The sequence below is a fragment of the Actinia tenebrosa genome, unplaced genomic scaffold (genome assembly GCF_029948245.1).
Source record: "Actinia tenebrosa isolate PJP-AT-01 unplaced genomic scaffold, QUT_ActTen_1.0 PGA_scaffold13__45_contigs__length_12533684, whole genome shotgun sequence".
NCBI lineage: Eukaryota > Metazoa > Cnidaria > Anthozoa > Actiniaria > Actiniidae > Actinia > Actinia tenebrosa.
In genome coordinates, this window is record NW_028292573.1 from 381,737 (window position 1) to 403,214 (window position 21,478).

The 21,478-nt window shown below is 36.6% G+C and overlaps 1 protein-coding gene across 3 annotated transcripts in view; it reads left to right on the top strand.

Moving 5' to 3' along the window:
• The window catches only part of LOC116291021 (anaphase-promoting complex subunit 7), a 136,516-nt gene that overhangs the window by 20,233 nt on the left and 94,805 nt on the right, over positions 1–21,478 (top strand). For all 3 annotated transcript variants that reach the window (XM_089029049.1, XM_089029051.1, XM_089029050.1), the window contains exons 6-9: positions 6,367–6,399; positions 17,786–17,911; positions 18,124–18,176; positions 19,573–19,607. In XM_089029049.1, the coding sequence (XP_088885175.1) occupies positions 6,367–6,399; positions 17,786–17,911; positions 18,124–18,176; positions 19,573–19,607 (247 nt within the window). The remainder of the gene's footprint in view (positions 1–6,366; positions 6,400–17,785; positions 17,912–18,123; positions 18,177–19,572; positions 19,608–21,478) is intronic.

Sequence of the window (21,478 nt, forward strand, 5' to 3'; positions counted from 1 at the left end):
AAGTGACTTAGATTATACAAAGTTAAAAAAATTACTATGTAAAGCTAGAAATTTCAGTCTGTTAATAAGAAAATGGCCTTCGATCTTTTTGACATAGGGTAGCGATGGTAACATAACGATACACGGTCAGGTCATGGAAAAAAGTCAAGGTTTATGGTATTTGATGTAACCGTAGGCTTACCATTTTTTGTCAGTGAGTTGTTTGGGCTTCCTGCTGAGTTAAGGTGGCTCCACTGGGTTTTAAAAAAAATTACTAACATGTTTTGTTTTTGCAAATTTTTTATGAAATATGAAAATGAAATATGAAATTTCTCGAAAATGCTCATACAGATTTTCTCCAAATTTTCTGTACCAATTTACCTTGAGCAAATTACTCATCCTCCAATATCTCAAAAGCAATTTAAAAACCTAGGTCAAAAAATGGGGAAAATAGGCAATAAAGTAAACGCACCAACGCTTAACAGCAATCTTATATTAATTCCGATTTCAGTAAAAACATGCTCATTCGAAAATTTCATCTTTCCTTTGAAACCTCTAAAACATTTTTTAGTATTGGATTGTTTGCGTCCGAGTATTTGCGATTTGAAGTTGCACGGTATCGCGCGGATAAAACCCAGCGGAGCCACCTTAAACTTTTGCTTCAAATTCAGAGATCGCTGGAACCTAGTATATTCTTTAAAACTACTATGTAAAGAAATATATATATATTTTCATATGAACACTTGTGGCGTAATTGTTTTTGATTTATGTACGTTTTAGGGTGGTTTTTGAAAGAAATTCAGAGATTGCTCGAACTAGTATATTCTTTAAAACTACAATGTAAATAATATTTTTTTCCCCTATGAACACTTCTGGCGTATTTGTTTTTGATTTAGTTACGTTTTAGGGTGTTTTTTGAACGATCGTTTTTAACTCGTGGATACGCGAAGCGTAAAAACGAGTTGTTGTGAGGGGTCTGAATGTGCAAATGTGCCACTCACTCGCTCACTCAGTAAGGTTTTAGCAGATCGATAAGTAAACGGATATCTGTCGATTTTTGATCGTGTGTTTCATTTACTTAGGAAGTTACCACGATTTAATTACGGATTTAATGCCGAATCAGGTCGAGGCGACCGAAACCAGATCCTAGAAGACCATGTTATGTCATATACTATCGCTGCAAGTTTTATACAACGAATTTAGTTCGTAATAATACGGTGGCCCACAGGCGACAGCTGCAAACAAATAAAAGCTGCTGCAAATAAATAATGATCGTTGAAAAAAAATGGAAATTTGCTGCAAACAAATAAAAGTTGCTTCAAACAATTAAAAGTTGCTGCAAACAAATAAAAGTTGATTGGAAAATAAAAACAAAAGTTGCTGCAAATTAAATAAAAGTTGCTGCAAACAAAAAGTAAAAACGTCTGCGCGAGAAGAACTGGCACTAGTAGTTAGTATTTCAAGATCCAATATGGCGGCCACGTGAGCAACACTTAGCTAAGGAGTAGCAACATGTTTTGTAGCTATTGCTGCGCACAGGTGCTGTCTAACGTCGCCAAGTTTTGCTACGCTTGTGGCCGAGAGTTGGATCTTCAAATAAGTGATGTCAATGACTGAATGAACCTGTAATATTAGCAGATGACTTAATAACGGTTTCATCGCGGTTACCGGTACGATGTTATTGGTTTACTTGAGATGAAAAGGCCACAAGATGCACCTGAGAACACTGAAAAGAAGGCTAAGTGATCTTGGGCTTAAAGAAAAGGACAATGTTGACGAATGGGAAATTGAAATACTTATCAGGCCCCGTCCACACTATGCCGGATAAATTTCAATCAGAAATTTTATTTATTCGGTTAGGCCTAAAATTCGCCATGTATTTCGAGATCGCTTCGTCTTGTCTTACGTCCTTGATTTGACGTGACCGGCTAGATTACCAAAAATTGTATTTTTGAGTATCTTATACAATTCTAAAAAATTTGATATCAAGATTCAAACGTATACTTCGTATAATAACAACGACAATGTACTTTTTTATTTATTTAAGTCAATCGAAGGTAGTTTTATTAAAGAGGAAAAAGAGTAGCTTACTTTTATTCACAGTACGCGTCAGAAGCCCGACAAACAATTTAAGAATTTCCTTAATCTAACAAACTATAAACGAATAAATAGTCAAACCACTAGAAACTAATTTTATTCAACTCAAGAAAGCCAAACCTATAGTATTCCACAGTGCAGATAGTATAATTTTCTTTAAAAACTCAAATTTAGAAAAAGCTTAAAAGTTCAAATGCAAAGGCAAGACATTCGAAGAAAATACTCGATCGAAGAAAGTAGATTATATATTTTTCTCAAGGGTAGATAAACAACAGCAAACTTAACACATGGCTTTTGTATATTACCTCGAACAACAGCTGCTAGATAAAACTTTATTCACTATCGATTTTCTTCCGGAAAATCGAGACTGTCATTGTTCAAAACGATGCAAGTCTTCTTTCTTCAATGAAAATGCCTGGGAAGATGGCTGATAATTAGAAACTGGAGCTAAATTAGAAACTTAAAGTGCGATTTTTGTTTTTTGATACAATTCAAATTAGTTACGTAAACAAAAGATTGTAAATGGACAGGCCAGGAATTTCTACTGCGTCATTGATGTAAAATAGTACTCGCACGAGTTTTATATTATTTTATTAGCAAGAAAAATGATATTTGGTTTGATTAGCAAAACATATTTATTTCTAGTCGAATATTTTTATGAAAAAAACGTATTTCATGCCGTAAGCTTGAATGGGGGCGGGCCAGGAATTTCTACTGCGTCATTGATCTAAAATAGTACTGGTTGTGACTAAAACAAGGAATGACCTGAAACGACTTGAAACCACCTAAAACGACCTGAAACGACCTGAAACGGCCTGAAACCATCTTGAAACCACCTGAAAACAGCCAAAACATTGAATCTCCATCGAGTTTGTCGTCCAGTTTGTGTATTTTATTGACTTTTATCGATCGATCGAGTGTTTGTTTTCCTTGGAAGGGATGTACTTCATGGTAGAATGTCATATAATCGATCATACGTATAGTCTCCCATAGAAGTATTCCACACTTATTCCTCACCTCTCCCTTGCTATGATTACCTGTTCCTAGCTATGATCAACCGTCCCTACCTATTATCAACCGTTCCTAACTATGATCAACTGTCACTAGCTATGATCAACTATCCCTAGCTATTTTCACCATTCTCTACTAATGGTTTCCTGTACCTATATATAGATTAATATTAGATCATAGCTAGTGACAGTTGATCATTGCTATGAAAAAAGGGATTTTATGCCGAAACCTTCAATGAGTAAGTGGGTGGACGAGGAATTTACTGCGTAATAATTCACATAAAAGAGTACTCACACGAGTTTTATATTAGTTTATTTATAGATCCTTTCACGGTTTCCGAAGCCATGATGTTTGGGGGGGGGGGGGGGGGGGGGGGCACATTTACTAAGAAGCGTAGGGAAAGAGATACGTTTTTCGTAATATTTCCATTCTGAGGTTACCCTGCGAGCAGACTCTCCTTTACCTTCCCCCGAGTGAGAGAAAGGAAGGAGTCTTCTTTCCTTTCTCTCACTCGGGGGAAGGTAAAGAAGACTCTGCTCGCAGGGTATTCTGAGGTAAATTTTCGAGACCAAACTTTTTCTGTAGATGAAGGATCCTCTGTTCAATGTTTTGTGTGGTGTTTTTGAGCCGATGGAGCCACAATAACACTGCATGGTTCTCAGAGAGACGGAGGCTTGCTTTGGGGTTTGCGACCAAGACTCGTTTATGCTGGTTCAATTTGACCGTAAAAAAATCTCTTCTATATCAGCATTACAAAATATTCTATTTTAGTCAAACCGAATCCACGGACATTCTTCTGTCTTACAATGACTAAACCCCAAATAGTCTTCTACTTTATTCAAAGTATCCAATGTGCCCAGCACATTTGACACGTTTTCACGTGTCAATGCTTGTTACAATTAAAATTTGTAGTACATCAAAATCGTCATTGATTAGATAATTTAAAAGGCCAGTTAAACATAAATTCGCCAAGATCTTCCATAAAATCTTCTTACTTGTTCCTTGACAATGGCGAGAAAGGCATCAATCACTCCAATGTGCATGTTATGTTACAGTACTCCAGGAGTCTACTTCGTATTACCTTTGGCCAGCCCAAAAACCATTTCGATTGAACCGTATTTGCCCTACTTGTTTGAGCTTCGTAGAACGCCACTTTTGCTTCTGCCCGCAGTTTGGACAATTAATGAGGAAAAACTATCGTCGTTTATAATTTAGCTTTAAGAATGACATAGCAATGACACAATAAACACAATTTGAAGATTATACAGTCATCAGTTGAATATCAAGTCATAAAACAAGAATCAAGCTCACTTGTTTGTTAAATAGATACGAATTCGAAAATGCGAACATGTCAAATTATACGAAGGAAACTGAGCATGTACAATAAAATATTGTTTCAGTTTTTGCAAGCTTGCTCAAAAATATTTAAAAATGCGCGCCCTTGAGTAGCGCACGTGCACTAGTTCACCCGTCACGGCTCGCCTATTTCTTTGACTAATTAGCTTAGGCAACCAATAGCACAAAGTTAGTAATTAGTTAGCTAGCTATCTATTTCACGGGTTTATTACACATTTAAGCTCGATATCCGTGAATTAAAGCCGTGAATAAAAACCATATCAGTGAAGTGATACGATATCACTTCACGGTGAACTGTAACTGTAACTTAACTACGATAGTAGTCAAGAGTGACGAGATAAATCTCTATTTAGTGTTTATTTCTATCAAATTCAAATTCGTTTTTCCGTATCATATCGCTCACTCGCTCGAGGATTCGCTCGTTCACAATATGATACGGAAAAACTCGTGAATAAAAACGATATCAAGTTCTTAACATGTGATAATCTCTATATATTATTTGCACTCTATTATAATAGGTCCACATCAGCTGTAAAGTTGCCTATTTATTGACGTGCTTCACTAAATAACGTTATGTATGTATGTATGTGTGTGTGCGTGTGTGTGTGTATGCATGTGTGTGTGTATGGATGCATGCATGTATGCATGTATGTATGTATGCATGTATGCATGCATGTATGAGATACGCTTCGCACCTCTATCCTGCCTATCTTCCCCTTTTCGTTTTTAAAGTCTTCAAACGACAATTTCTGATTTTTTTTGGCTCATTAACTTTTAGATCCAACTCTCGGCCACAAGTGTAGCAAAACTTGGCGGTATTAGACAGCACCTGTGCGCTGCAATAGCTACAAAACATGTTGCTACTCCTTAGCTAAGCGTTGCTCACTGCTAGTGCCAGTCCTTCTCTTTTTGTTTGCAGCAACTTTTGTTTTTATTTTCCAATCAATTTTTATTTGTTTGCAGCAACTTTTAATTGTTTGAAGCAACTTTTATTTGTTTGCAGCAAATTTCCATTTTTTTTCAACGATCATTATTTATTTGCAGCAGCTTTTATTTATTTGCAGTTGTCCCCTGTGGGCCACCGTAATACGTAATGATCCATGAGGGATGATGTCTAGCAGTAGCAAGTCCAACGATTACAAAATAGGAATGCTTGGAAGTAGCCTAAACGAAGCAAAAGCATTGTTCCCTCTTTGTAATAACTCTCGTTTCTATTTTATACATGATATCCGCTGACTTGCCGAGCGGCGCATGGCCGGAATAGTTGGCGATGGTATATAAAATGTGAAATCGAGCGAAATACTTTGAATCCTTCGAATGTCAACAAGCATAAGAAGGGCACAGGGAGCGCAATCTCTGAAAAGCGCAACTAGTATCCACGAGTTCGCCACACGGTTTGATTGATCGTGCTTTCTATTGACAACAAGGCAGGCAGCTTTCGCTGCCGAATCCACTACCGGCACTCTCAGCTCGATGTCGAAACCTTTCAGCTTCGCACTCACTGCGGACAAAGAAAATGGAAGTCGAATTTTGAAAAAGGATATGTGAATTCAGCTTCCTCAATATAACTAAACGGTCGAATTCCGCACGTAATCCCCACCCCAAAGAGCTACCTCCAAGTCCAGAAAGTGTGGCAATTATGTGAATTTGAAGCAAAAACGTTACTCAGCGGGAATTAGACGTTATAATCGCCACAGGAGGCCCAGCCAACTCACTGACACGAATTGGTAAGCCTGTGGCGTGACTGGGATATCATAAAATTCCATTGCCCATTGTTTTATGAGGTTTAGTAATTGCCAGCTCCCATACATACATGTGAAACATGGTGTGTTGAAGTCTCATTATTCTTTTATGATCAAAAGTGACTTTGATTTATTGATGAAGTTTTTATATAATTGACGATTTTATTGATTTCATTTCTAGATCAGCGATATCATGTTACAAAGAAGTCTTAAGGTGAGGCAAAGTAAAATTCAATAGACTGTTTTCTGAAGGTTGCGTCCGCATCCAACTTGACGGGCCACAAAAATGAAAAACGCAAATCCAGTAAAATCGAGAAGCCAGTTTTATATTTAAGAGCGACTGTCAGCAAAAATCAGAGGTGGTGGCAACAGTCAAAAAATCGAATTCATGCTTTGAAGTTAGATACCCTATCATATAACATTAACCCCTGTGCACCTAGTTTTGCAAAATTGTTTTTTGTTTGGAAGAAATTTGAATGTTTATGCAAACAGATAATATGCTAATTTGACGACTCTAAAATTGAGATGAATCATCGATCTCGTGTAGAATATACAATCAATACTTGACCTTTCTAACCTAATAAACTTCAAATATGGAATTTCTATAAGCCTCACAACGATTTTCGGACAAGTAAGCGTAACGAGGAATTCTGGAAGAATTATTTGCAAGACACAGTTTTCTTGAGCTTAAAAGTACCCTCAAAACAAGTGAGAATTTTACCATGGCCGAAACAACGGAAAAGCGAATTTTTCACTGTATGTGATGTCAAGATGATAGTGCTCAAGATTATGAAAATAATTCTTGGGTAAATGTGTTTTTAAGATTCTACGATCGACCAAATATGCCTAAATACGTTGTTTCTGAAAGGATCGTTTTTGCATAAATTAGAAAATAAATGACTGCCAAAATTAAAATAATATTTTTCAAATCTTGTATAAGCCGTTTGGTACATCAATACTAAGCAAATTTAAAAAATTTTTTTCAGAAGAAAGAGCAGCATTTACTCCCTACCGCTTCACAAATCGTGAATTCTTGGTGTAGTGACGGCCATCTGTTATGTAGGTTTATAAATCGAAAGCCAAATCTAGTTATGTTTGCGTTACTACTCTTCCCAGTAGACCGAGGTAGTTGTGATTTTTTAATCGCCTTCATAGCGTCTGTTATGTTATCCGCAAGTACATTTCAAATCGACCACGTGATGCCAATGCTGTACCACGAGGACACGTTTTTTGCACCACGTGATTAAAACTTGACTGAATTTTGACCACGTCGTGTAAAACGCATTCCTATATTACGTGAATTTTTAATGCATGCAAGAGGGGAAATTGTTTTTTTTTTTAAAGCATTGTTTGGGGGCTTCGAAATTTAAGTTTAGTTCTAAAGTGGCTGGGCCGGTAAAAAAATAAGATTCTTGAGGAGAACTCTTGATCCCCAATGGTCATGGCCGCCAGTGGTCACGCAACGCCTTCGCGGTTTTTTGTAGATGGCCGTCACTATACCAAGAATTCACGATTTGTGATGCGGTAGGGAGTAAATGCTGCTCTTTCTTCTGAAAAAAATTTTTAAATTTGCTTAGTATTGATGTACCAAACGGCTTATACAAGATTTGAAAAATATTATTTTAATTTTGGCAGTCATTTACTTGCTAAATTATGCAAAAACGATCCTTTCAGAAACAACGTATTTAGGCATATTTGGTCGATCGTAGAATCTTAAAAACACATTTACCCAAGAATTATTTTCATAATCTTGAGCACTATCATCTTGACATCACATACAGTGAAAAATTCGCTTTTCCGTTGTTTCGGCCATGGTAAAATTCTCACTTGTTTTGAGGGTACTTTTAAGCTCAAGAAAGCTGTGTCTTGCAAATAATCCTTCTAGAAATTCTTCGCTACAGCTACATGTCCAAAAATAGTTGTGAGACGTATAGAGGCATATTTGAAGTTTATTAGGTTAGAAAGGTCAAGTATTGATTGTATTTCGTGCACAAGATCGATGATTCGTCTCAATTTTAGAGTTGTCAAATTAGCATTGCCTGTTTGCATTAAACATTCAAATTTCTTTCAAACAAAAAACAAATTTGCAAAACTAAGTGCACAGGGGTTAATGTTATGATAGGGTATCTAACTTCAAAGTATGAACAAAATCGATTTTTTTACTTTTGCCGCGAAATTTCGAATTTTGAAACCTCCAGTGATTATATCTAATAAGCATTTTCATTGCAAGGTTTGTATCGGGTTTACATGATATTCATGTGACTTGACTTCTAAAGCTGGATTGGCTTAGGCCCTCATTAATTATGCATGAATTTTAAAAGTTGATTTAGAAGAAAGCCTAGTATTATATATGCTTAGAAGACAAATGGAGTGGGAAGTAGATTTAAATGATACTCATATATAAAGAGCACATAGTGATAAGTGACCAAATCAGTGATTGATTATCATTGAAAATATCTAAATGCTAAAAGAGACGCTCAGAGTCTTCATCTGATTAAAAAAAAAAATTATTCGTATTACCCTTTACTGAATAATTATTGTTCCCCAAATCAATACGCCAAAAAGTTAGATACGGATAAATTAAGGTTTATCTATTTGGAAGATCACAAAAAATAACTATCAATGGCAAGGTATCAGATAACTTTCACCTTGACTTCGGAGTACCCCAAGGATCCTGTCTCGGGCCTTTGTTGTTTAATGTCTACATGTCACTCTGTTTCAAATCATTGATCGCCATGCTGCGAGTGTTCACTGCTACGCGGATGACTCGCAACTCTATCTTTCATTCAGTCACAAAGACTCAGCGAGTCAAGAGGCTGCCCTCACATCAATGGAACTATGTATCACTGATGTTAAGAACTGGGCTCGTTCTAATTCCCTTCTCCTAAATGGGGATAAAACCGAGCTCATCATCATCGGAACGATACAGCAGCTGGGAAAGGTCACCATTGACTCTATATCAGTTGGAACCGAAACGCTAATAGGCAAATCCGATAGCATTAGGAACCTTGGAGCTTGGTTCAATGAACATTTCGATATGGCCACTCATGCCACTAAAACATGTAGTGCCGTTTTCTTCCAGTTACACAATATAAGGAAATATCTCTCACAGTAATCTGCCGAGACCATTATTCACTCGTTCGTAACAACTAAAATTGACTATCGCAATAGCCTTCTTTATGGGATACCCAGCTGCCAAATAGATAAATTACAAAGAGTTCTAAATGCCGCTGCGCGACTCGTTTTTAGAGGGTACATTCTGTCATATTACATCATTACTCATGAAGCTTCACTGGTTACCAGTTATCTTGCGTATTAATTTTGAAATATTACTTTCGCGTATAAAGCCATTAATGGACTAGCCCCACCATGCATTAGTGCCCTTGTAGGCGGACATCAGGAAAACAGTTCGCGATATAGCCTTAGATCATATGATAAACACCATAGCTAATTTTAAATCATATGCTACCCTTTGGGACTGTTATTTTATTTTATTTTATTTAGCATTTACCTCACATCAAATCATAGTTGGAAAAAAAAAAAAAAAGAAAAATATAAACAAATTACAGGCAGATGAGAGGTAAGGGTTACCGTCACATGTTCCTTTACTGTTGCCGCACCTAGGCTTTGGAATGCATTACCATTAGATATTAGATAAGCACCGTCTCTTAATATTTTTAAATCGAAACTTAAGACGCATTATTTTAAATTAGCTTATTATTAATTAATACCAATAGCCATGTATTAATATTTGATAATTGGTTTTATAATCAGGTTTTTTCAGATTCCATGTTTTTATACAATTTACAGTTCGTTTACATACTATATACAGTCAATGTCATTAACATTGTCCACCGAAAAAAGACATTTAAAAATTTACACATTTAGACATTTAGACTAAAAGAAATACTATCACGTGTTTCCTCGAACGTTCTGGCTTAAAACAAACGCTGAAATACCATTCTCCATCTTAAATCCTCGCTAAATGGTCGGGGCACTCTGGATTTTCGATTCAATTCACGAGTTGAATTTTACATTTCAAAGTTCAGGCTGACGCACACAAGGCAAAGAATACACAATGAAACACGTGATATTTCTTTTAGTCTAAATGTCCAAATGTGTAAATGTCTTTTTACGGTGGACAACATTGACTGTATATATCAATAGAGTTATCATAATTGTAAATATTATTCTTTTCACTTTTTATTAACACTTACGATTGTAAAGCGCATTTGATCATTTTGCCATGAAAATCGCGCTATAGAAATTATTAAATTATTATTATTATTATTATGGCAAGTTTTATTTGTCTGTATATATCATGTTTACATTGACCTGCGGACTAATTAAGTCTAGGCTGGTTAAGTTCATCATTTTTAAAAATCCTTTCTTCAGCTTATGCATATTCATAGAACTTCTTGACCATATTAACGTTCTGGCTTAAAATCCATTTCTGGCATCGTTCTATAAGAAAGTTCACTTCCCTGTCTGTATTGTATGTAATTGTTCTTAGGTCTTTTCTTAGCTGTTCGTGATGTCCTGCGAGAAAGTCAAACACTATGTTAATTTGATTTACACTTGAGCTTTTGCACTCTTTTTTGATGCTTGCACGTAGTTCCGTGTATTTTTCTTGTTTTTAAACAGTTCTCTCCGCAATCTTACCAACTTGACAAACTGTGCCTTCAAATAGTGTCCAAGCATTAGTTTCTTTATCTTCTACAACTATGTCGGGTTTATTGGCACTATTTTCTGGAGCTTTCTCAAGTTGAAAGGGTACATTCCAGTATATTTTTGCCTTTTCATTTTGAAGTACTGCTGATGGTAGACTTTGTTGGTACCATGGCTTTCCATTGTCGCTTTCCTGAAAGTTGTACTTTTACTGTTTTGTACTATATCGGTCTCAGCATTCTGTCGTGTCTGGCTGTGTAAAGGCTTTGGGCGATCTTTGAGCAGCCACTCAGTACATGTGTTGTTGATTCTGTAGCCATATGGCACATTCTGCATTTGGTGTCTGTGATGGTCATCTGTACTTTGCTTTGTTGGTATGTCTTTGTTGGTAGTAGTTGTTGGCGTATGCTCTTGTTTAAGTACGCTGTAGACAATATCGGGAATGTTTTTCCACTTCTTCAGGATCTGGTTGGCTGTTGGTGAAATCTGTTTGTCTTGGAGTTAATGGTTGGTGTAGGCTCCAAGCCATGTCTGCTGTTTTGTTTCTTTTATATACTTCTCCGTGATCTTTGATCGCAGCAGCTCTTTTATTGCTTTTGGTGAAGGTGAGGTTATCGTTTTGGTCTCTTTGGCAGGTGTAGGGTCTTTACTTGTAGGTATTTTAGTGCATGTATCATCAAAGTCGCACGTGATGTTATATTCTGCTGCGTACTTGGTGGCCTGTTTGAAAATTGGCCTTCTACCTTGCGCGATTCTATTCATTTCAAGCGTTCTTGCATGCTTGATCCTCTTGTCTTTGCTGTTGTTGATATAGTTAGCCATTTTGATTGTTGTTAATTTGAAAGTGTCCTCAACGCTTTTCATGCCGCTTCCTCCTAGCTCTTCTGGTAGGTAGAGTAGTTTGATGGATTCGTGATGGTGCATTCCTCCTTCTTTTCTGACTATCTCTCTTGTGCGTCGGTCTATGTCCTTCAGTTGGTTTATTTTCCAGTCGCTTATCCACATGTGGTACTGAAGACCAGGTAGGGCAAAGGTCTTGGTCGCGTGTACTTGGCATGGATATGTTACTTGACCATATTACGGATAAGCGTTTCAGGTATTCCTTACTTGCTTCATTATAGACTTGTTCCTCTAGTTGCGTCGAGTTCTCATATTTACCGAGAAATTTGTAATAATCGTTATTATAAAATAATTCAGATAGTACGCGTGCTGTGATTGGCCGAGAGCCGTGCATTTCCCTGTGCAAACACGGTTGTGACGCGTGTCGACACCGGCGGGAAAATTTGAGTTTTGTTTGGAAGTTGTACTTGTACACAAATAGTCATAACTCCAGTAAAATTAGAAGAATATGGCTAATTTTCCAAGCTTAGACAGGAAGCATCTGAAAAAGTAGAACCACCAGAAGAGCCTTCAACAAAAACGAAAAAATCCAGATTTGCCAGCCTGAACTCGGAGAATTTCGACGAACTCTTTCGACAACACCGACGGAAATCAAGCTTGAATTTAGCGAGTTCTAGCTCTCAAAATATTGTTTTCTTTTCGGTCTAGAATGACTAAAGCCATTGGTTAAGCTTTGGAATTATTATTTTATCAAGATCTGCTTGTAAAAGCCTCTTTCTCAAAGTTTGGCTTCTTCTCGCTTTGAAATAAGAAATTTTCAACTTGAATTTCATGCTTGGAGGCGTGTATAAAACTCGCAATTTGATTGGTTAAGGGTCTTCTTTCGCGCAATCTGATTGGTTATTGCAAATGCACAAGTATGTAAGGAGAATTTGTATTTAAAACTTTGAACTAAATTCTTCTGTTTTATTTGATCGTGTTTCGTTATTTTTGTTTTTGAAGAAAATGATTTTATAAAACAAATAAAATACATTTACTGTGTTTGCACAGGCTAATGCAAACCTCGATGTGGTTGGGAGAATTTTCGAGCAGGTGCGAACAGTGGTCGCATAAATTGCACAATAGCTCTTATCGTAGATAAGCACGCCACCCCAACAAACCAGCGGTATCGTGATGAAAGTAACATCAGAACGAGACTATCGGGTCGAGCTTCGGATAATTTGCTAAGAAATTTACTACAAATCTTCGGGAGATCACTACATTTTCATAGATGTCTTTGATATACAAAGTATTTTGTAGTCTTTCTAACTATGGTCAAACAATATATAGCTTTTGGATGTATGAACTGTAGTTTGAAGGCAGAAAGCAAGGAATTATCGTGGCTTTGCTACCATTGATAACTTTAAAAATGGCTCGCTAAATGGCATGGCTCATCAGTCAAAATACGTAGAGAGAACTGAGTTACCAAAAAGTCTTACATTTATAGTTGGCATTTCGAACATGAATGCTTTATTAAGCCACTGGGATGACAGATAATTGATTTGAAGCCGAGATCTTTGCAGTCCAATATTTTTTTTATACTGTCCACACTATGCTAGGAGGCTCTCAGTAAAACACTGCATACGAGGGCTCTTATAGTCTATTCGTACGGCAGTCAATTTTGTTCTGTAGTTCTCAAGTATGTTAAAAAGAGTTGTTCGAAACTTAACTATCCTATCTTCGTTCAGAAATAGAAAGCGAACAGCTTTTATACACTTAAAAACGATGGACTAGCAGACTATCAGACTATGCTGACACACGGCTTCAAAACAAGAACTTCGTGACCAGCATAAAATACCATAAACATTACCTAAACTTTCATGGAATATGACTTAGTAAAGCTCTTTCGTATCACTTATTGTTTCTTAAAAAACATAGGATAGTTCGATTCAAGTTTTTTTAAATTACCAAAAGTCGACTGCCATAATCAAAGGTTTACAATATGTTTACGTTTATTATGCCGTACGAACGGTCACTCCGTTTCTATCTCTGTCAGTGGCTTTTTTAAGGGTAAAAGCGAACTTTGTGGCATAGATACTGGCTTCAAACAAATCCCCCTATCCTCCATGTGGCTTAAAAAAGCATTTAGCTTTGAAATTATTTGTTACAAATGTAAGAAAATATGTTACTTGGAGTGCTCTTTCTCAGTGGCTTTTCTGCGGCAAATTACGAACTTAGTTCGATGGCAAATGCCGATCGAATTCCTTGCCTTCTGCCTTCAAAACTCTGTGCGTACTTCCAAAAGATATATAGTGTTTGATCATAGTTAGAAAGACTACAAAATTCTTTGTATATCAAAGATATCCATCAAAATGTAGTGATCTCTCGAAGATTTGTAGTACATTTCTTAGCAAATCATCCGAAGCTCGACCCGATAGTCTCGTTCTGATGTTACTTTCATCACGATACCGCTGGTTTGTTGGGGTGGCGTGCTCATCTACGATAAGAGCTATTGAGTTTCCATAGGTATTGAGATGGTTAACGTCCGGTTGTGATGTCACGAGAGCTTGTAACACTTGTAGGTCTTCTTTGTTGTTTGTTCTCGGTTTTTAAACTCTTTGTTATCGTCCTTGATCTCTAAGTAGATGGAATTTGCGAGTTTAGATAAATCATTGAATATTGGAGTAATATTTGATTGTGGAGTGATGTCTGGTCTTTGTTCTTGTTGTGTTTGTTTTCTTTGGTATTCCCTGGTGGGACTCTGACTACATTCCTGGTCTTTAGAATCTTCTGCGTTCTTTTGTTCTAACATTTCCTTGGTAATGCTTTCGTACAAGTCTTCGTTGATTTCATCAGATTTGCATATTGATCATTTAAGTTTCCTTTGCTTTTTTGTAAATAAGCATATCCTTTCTCTTCAAAAATTCGCTTCGTAAGTTCCATAATTCCGATTTTCCTTCCATTATCTTTCCTGGGGCAATCCTCTGAGTTATACAGGTGTTCAGCTTCTATTCTAGAATCAATTAAAGCGGTGTTCATCTCTTGGGTACATTTCGTTCTAACGCGGTGTCGTTCATCATTCGTTGTTTCAATTCTCTGTCGAGCTTCTGTTTGATTTCGAATGTTTTGCGTGTTTGTAGTCTTCTTTGGTGGCATGTTGGAGATGACTAGGACCAGAATAATCGTGACGAGACGCATTATTTTAGCGTTTTCCCAGTTCTTTAGCGGGAGCGTCAGGACTTGCGTCCGTTCGCTTCAGAGGTCACAGGTCACACACATTATTATTATTATTATTATTATTATTATTATTATTATTTCGAAATGTCAAACCAAAAACACAAATCAGAGCTCATTTCCGAAATAGATGATATGATGTCCACCATTGTTCTAAAGCCTCTTCATTCTAAGAATAAACTGCTGCTGTATAATCGATTCGTGCTCTCCAAAATATCCGGGCACTTAACTGTAGCGAACCTCTTCGTAACTTGGGTTAAAGTGGCTGCCTACTTTTGAACGTTCGATTTGAGCCCACGATGTGCGCGCGCTCAAAAGCCGCTGAAAAATCTACAAGATTTTATTGAAGAACCATACGCGTTTTGAGCTTCAAAAGGGCAAAACCCTCAAATTTTGCACGGGACTCTATATTTTTTAATAGCTCATTCGAAAAAACTCCTAAAAATCAAGGTTATATCAACATTTTAGGAAAAGTTTAAATCAGGAACACGTGAAAAGATTTTTGTAGGGATTTTTGTTCGACTTTATAAGATTTTTTAAGAGCACCGAAACTACAAAATATGACAAATCAATATATCTCTCTGTCTTTTTGTCGAAAATATCCATGTATTATTGTAGAAGGATTGACTAGCCTTCGTTCGTGCAATCATATAGTCTGCAAATAACTATTATCTTATGAATCTTAATTTTTTTCTAATCAGTTCCGGTGGCGCAATTTTTACTCCAAAAGCTCGTGCGTAGGCTCCCATTAAATGCTGATTATCTCGAAAACGAGCTGGGGACACCCTATTTTTCTTTCCAGATTTGGAATCAGCATTAAATTTCAATTCGGAAGATCGAAGTTTTAAGAAAAGCTTAAATCAATTTCCAAAAGTAGGCAGTCACCTTAAAGAAAATCTTGATTCCTCTGTTAACAAGTATATTCGTAAATGGCTTGATATTCCTGTATCTGGCTCGCTGAGTAATGTTTTCCTTCCTAAAAACAAATTTGGTCTGAACATTGTTCCTCCGTCTATCAAGTTCACTCAATGTCAAACAGTTTTGCGCAAAGTTTTAAGAACATCTACTAATGACTCAGTAAGACATCTCTGGAACTCAACTAGCAACGACTAAAACATTCAGCATGACATTTACAAATCTACAAAGGAAATTCTTAAAGACTTCCATTCTTCACAAGAGGATAAACTGCAAAACAGGCTAGCTCTTCAAGGATCTTTCTTTTCTAATGTCCTTAAATTCTCTATGCTGGAGCTAAATAAACTCTGGTCCACTGCCCAATCAAAGTTACCTAAGAACATCTTCAATTTTGCTGTCCGCTATATCAACAACACTCTTCCTACGCGCAAAAACATGGCTAAATGGGGTACTTCCTCATGTTCGGACTGCTCATTCTTTTTAATGCCTGAGTCTCTTCTTCACATTGTGGCGGGGTGTAAGTCCTACCTACGACAGGGTCGCTTCACCTGGCGTCGTGATTCTGTTCTCAACTTTCTGGCCCGTAATCTTCCTACTGTCTGCAAAAACACAACTCTTTATGTCGATCTCCCTGGATTCACAAGCCCATCTAGCATAACTGGTGACAGTCTGCGTCCTGATCTTATCTTATCCATTTCTAATAAGTGCTTGTACATACTTGAATTAACAGTTGGTTTTGAATCGAATCTTGACAATAACATTGAACGCAAGAAACTTAAATATTTGAAACTTGTAAATCGACAAAAGAGTAAATTCACGGATGTGAAGTTTGTCAATCTATCCATCAGCACCCTTAGTGTCTTCTCCAACAAATCATCAGAGTTTGTAGAAAGGATGAACGAATTAGGTTTAGAGAAAAAGCAGCAGAATTATATATTTAGGAGCGTAACGAAAATCATCATCAGATCCACTTATTACATTTTTTGTTGTCGTAACAAAGCATGGGATAATCCTGAATTGATAAAGTTTTAGTTTTGTAAATTTTCAAGTGTTCGTAAAGTCATATTCGAGTAGTCAATTGTAGATTGCCTTTAAGTAGAGAGATTTATAATTGCTGTAAAAATGTTAAAAATAAAGTTATTATTATTATTTCTTTTATATTATTATAAGTAGTAATATAGTTCAATCGAAATATGTTGATTGAAGTAATGTCTTATTTTAGAGATAAAACCAACACCCCTAGCTATTGTTTTATTTAAGGTGGCTGACTACTTTTCTACATTCGATTTGAGCCCACGATGTGCGCGTGCTCAAAAACCGCTGAATAATTTTCATGATTTTATTGAAGAACCATACGCCTTTTAAACTTTAAGAGGGCAAAACCTTCAAATTTTGCAGGGGACTATATTTTTTGTTATTTTCCAGAATAACAGGTAGTATCCCATTATTTTTCAAAGCTTAATAAGTTCTGTTTATTATAACATTGTAAAACATCGTTCTGTTTGTTTTGTGCTCAATTTTTACGATAACTTGTGCACCGTAGAACCTGAACAAAAAATTTTTTTCCATTGTCTACAATAGTTTATTAAAACAACTTTTATCAGTATTTTATAAATGCAGTCTAAGTTACGTGTTCGGAGAAAATTACTCATGTTTCTTCCTTTTTTTTGTACAGAGCTTGATTTTCGCTATTTTTCTTCGAAAATCAATTGTACAAACGCATGTCATTCCGGAGTGATTATCTCACCCCATTTTTTCTTTGCATTTTCGAAATCAGCATTTAATTTCAAGTTAAAAAAGTTTCAATTTACAAACTTTTTTTATAGATTTGTTTGCAATACTGAGCCTAAAATGATAGTATAATTTTCTCTAAGATGCATGAAATGTACAATCATATAGAATATTACTTTAATTGTGCTACTCTACTGCACGATTTCTAGCTAATATTTGTACTAATTTTCTAGGGTGTGCCCACTTGCACTCGAAGCTGCAACTGGACTACTTAAACTAGGGATTACAGCTACTGAAGTCATCTCTCTAGTCACCAAGAATCAACAATCCACATCTGGGACATTAGCAAACTCTGATTGGTACAATTTTGGTGTCTTTCTTTTCACCTCCCCTTTTCTTACTTTCTTTTATCCTTTTCTTTATATTCGCCCCTCCCCGATATTAACCAGGACTAATTACTGATACTGCAAATGAAACGATGTATATATATATATATTTAAAAATGACCCAAACTTTATCAGGTACAGTGTATTCAGCTATTCCTTATATATCCATGTGTTATTTTTTAAAGGTTAACATCATGGATCAAAGCTCAAGCTCTTGAGGCAACAAGCAAGCATACCAGTATGTTTATGCACCCTAAAACTTTGCCATCAATAGAATTGGGATTGTTGAATCCTAGATTCTTAAGACCGTGACTGGTTCCAATTCAGGGATCCTGTTAACTAAAAACAATTATGTTGCAAAGACCCCAAAAAAATTGTTCTCAAAGATGTTAATGAATCTTAAGCCCCGTTTACACTAGCGATTTTTTTGCGATTTTGTCCATAATAAATAATGGTTAAGAATTTACTTGTAAAGGTTTTTTTCAGGATACCAAGCTTTTCCTAGACGAATGTCTCTTTTGAAGGATGAGACAAAAGATTTTATATTTCCGAAAATTGCCATAAAAATCCCAGCAAAAATCCCAGCAAAAATCCCAGCAAAAATCCCAGCAAAAATCCCAGCAAAAATCCCAGCAAAAATCCCAGCAAAAATCCCAGCAAAAATCCCAGCAAAAATCGCAAGCGTAAACGGGGCTTTATGATGCAATGCAATTGGGTGCATAAGAACTCAAATAGTCAAAATGCTTGAGGCACAAATTGTACTGTGCATACACGTGGGAGCCATCTGTTATGGCAGGGCTGAAAAACAAGTGCGAATCTGCTAAAAACAATCGCTAAAAAACAAATATAAGACTTTGCATCTAACACGAAAATTGATCGAGGTTTTCAGGGGAAAGAAATCTTAGTACAAACATTAGAAATTGATTTACAGATACATATACACATTTTTTTCTAATTTTCAGGAAATGAGCTTAATTTCTGCACTTTTAGTTTAGCTAATTTTAGCTATTTTCAGTTCTTAGGATATCCAGGATCCAGTTCGTCTTTTTTGACTTCCCTCTGTTCTATGTAGCTTTAGCTTTAAATACCCGTAATAAGGAGCACTGATAGTTCGAGGGGCTAAAGTGCACACATTTGAGCACTTTTATATATCAGTACAAAGCAACCACTCCCTTCATTATCGAAGTAATATAATTGCCTTAGTTTACATTTTATGACCACTGATTCGTTTTTCAGCCCTGTCATCTTTTACTATTTATTATCATATAGTTAGGATAGTACGTGGGCGCTGAATGTTCGAAAACTGTGCTTTATTAGTGAACGGAGCGCGTGCTGGCGCCATCAGCGCGCGCGAAGTGCTGCTAGATCCTGTGACCGTCTTTTTTTTTGCGTAAATAAATCCAATACCGAATTGAAATTAGCAACTATATAACAAAACGAATAAAACAGCTTTTTCCGTGCTCCGTTCAGTAAAAAAGCAAGCAATCGCCTACGGCTGGGACTTCTTCTTACACTTCTTTTGTGCTTTACGCCGCTTCCTGCGTACTTTATTACTGAACGGAGCACGGAAAAAGCTGTTTTATTTGTTAATTAAAGAATCTTTTTAATGCTGTATTTGATTCCTTTCCTTTCAGAGGCAGCTCAATCTTTTAAAGCACTTGAACAACAGGTAAATTGCCTCGGGCAAAAAACGACAGTTTTAGAAGCAAACAAATCAAATAAAAGCAGAGTTTGTTAATTTTTACTGCACGTCGCGTTTACGGTAATCAGCTCAAAAATATTTAGCTAATATCTTGGGGAGTTTGCCTAATGGTCGTGGGTCGTGGGTACGAAGTCGTGGGTTCCATTTTTTTCCAAATTTCCAAATTTATCATTTCTTCACTATACTTCTAAAACGAGATTGTGTGACTTTCTTCCAGTAAATTCGCGAACTCGACTCGAAGTATTAACGTAAAGCTTATAGCTTTTTGCCTCTATTATTAGTTTATAGTTTTTTCTATAGGTTTAAATATCGACTCTACTATGCAAAGTGGTTCTCAGTAAGGTGGTTCTCAAAACTGCGCAAGCTCCCCGCGTTATAACTCAGGGTTTTTCCTTTTTTCGAAAAGGCAAACCAAGCTCTGAACCAGGATTAACCGGTAACGTCTATAAAATCCCCAAACTTTGCTGTCCTCAAAATTAGGTAGTCACGCAAATCTTGACCTCTTGGGTCACATATTTCTTGGTTGCCATGGGTAGTTGTTAAAAGCAAATATTTTGAGTTTTGGCTTGATAATAGAAAACGAAAGGAGCATCTTATCAGATATTTCCATAAACTTTACACCAACAATTAGAAGCAAAAATAGACTATGTGAAAAGCGATCGAATTAGAAGTGTGTTGAGAATGATTCGAAATTCAAAAACGTTTTTGTAGTGTCCACACAGCGTGAGCAATGCAGAGTAAAATATTTCAATCTATGACATAGCTAGGCTCTTTCCAGTCGCACCCAATACGAAAAGATACTAGATCTCTCGTATACATTAAGACATAAAATTAAAATTTGGTTCCAATAAAACTGAATAAAAGGTTTGAGACTGGTGAAGATGAAGATGGAGACACGTGTTGGAATCTCCTAAACCGGCGATTATTCATTCCATGTAGTTGGTGGACATGATTTTTAGAGAGCTGACTCTATTGGAATTTCTACTTTCCTTATAATTTAGGTATGGACCCGCAAAATCAAGAATAAAACATCGTTTTGATTATACTTACATCAAATCGGTTCTTCTCTAAGTTACTGAATATAACTTCTTTGACCTTCTTGGTATTTAAGCCCAACTGATACGCTGCCGCTGCATAAAAGCAGTCCCTATCAACCTTAGCCTCCTTTGCAGCCGTTCTTAGGGTCGTCACGCAACGTTTCCCTCCCCACAAACGTCTGCTTACTTGAGCCGAACATTCCTTTCTCATTGTTATCGATGCGACATCATGGGCCAATCAAAATTGGCCTATTGTCTTATCAAGAGCCAATCAAATCCTGCGTTAGAAGTTCGCGACAACTTGAAATGAATGCCGCGTGCTGTCAAAATTTGCTTTGGAATTATTTTGAAAGGCGACAACTAGCGACAAAGAAGATAAATCGAAGATGAGTGGCGATATTATTACGACGATGTTGTTTTTCGTTTCTCTGATGTTCAGAACGTTAAAACATAGTGACAGGGCTTGATAGATAAGCGATTTACCATAACCAGTTGGTAGATTGGATGTATTTTACAAGAGAAGATGCGTGACATAACCGGGGTCAAGCTAGAAAATCGTCTCCTTGAAATAAAGCAGAACCAGAACCCCGCTCTTTCCTGAACATTTTGGTATATAATTCATAGGAATTTGTTAAAATTTAGAACCGTATTTTTGCTGATTTTATAAGCTCATACTATCTTTTAGCTAAACATTTGCCTCTTATGGTTTCTCAGGATTCGTAGCCTCGAAAACACGCTAACTACGGTAGTTCGCGAACAACAGAAGATTTACAGGGCCATTTAGGATGTTGTGTCACGCAG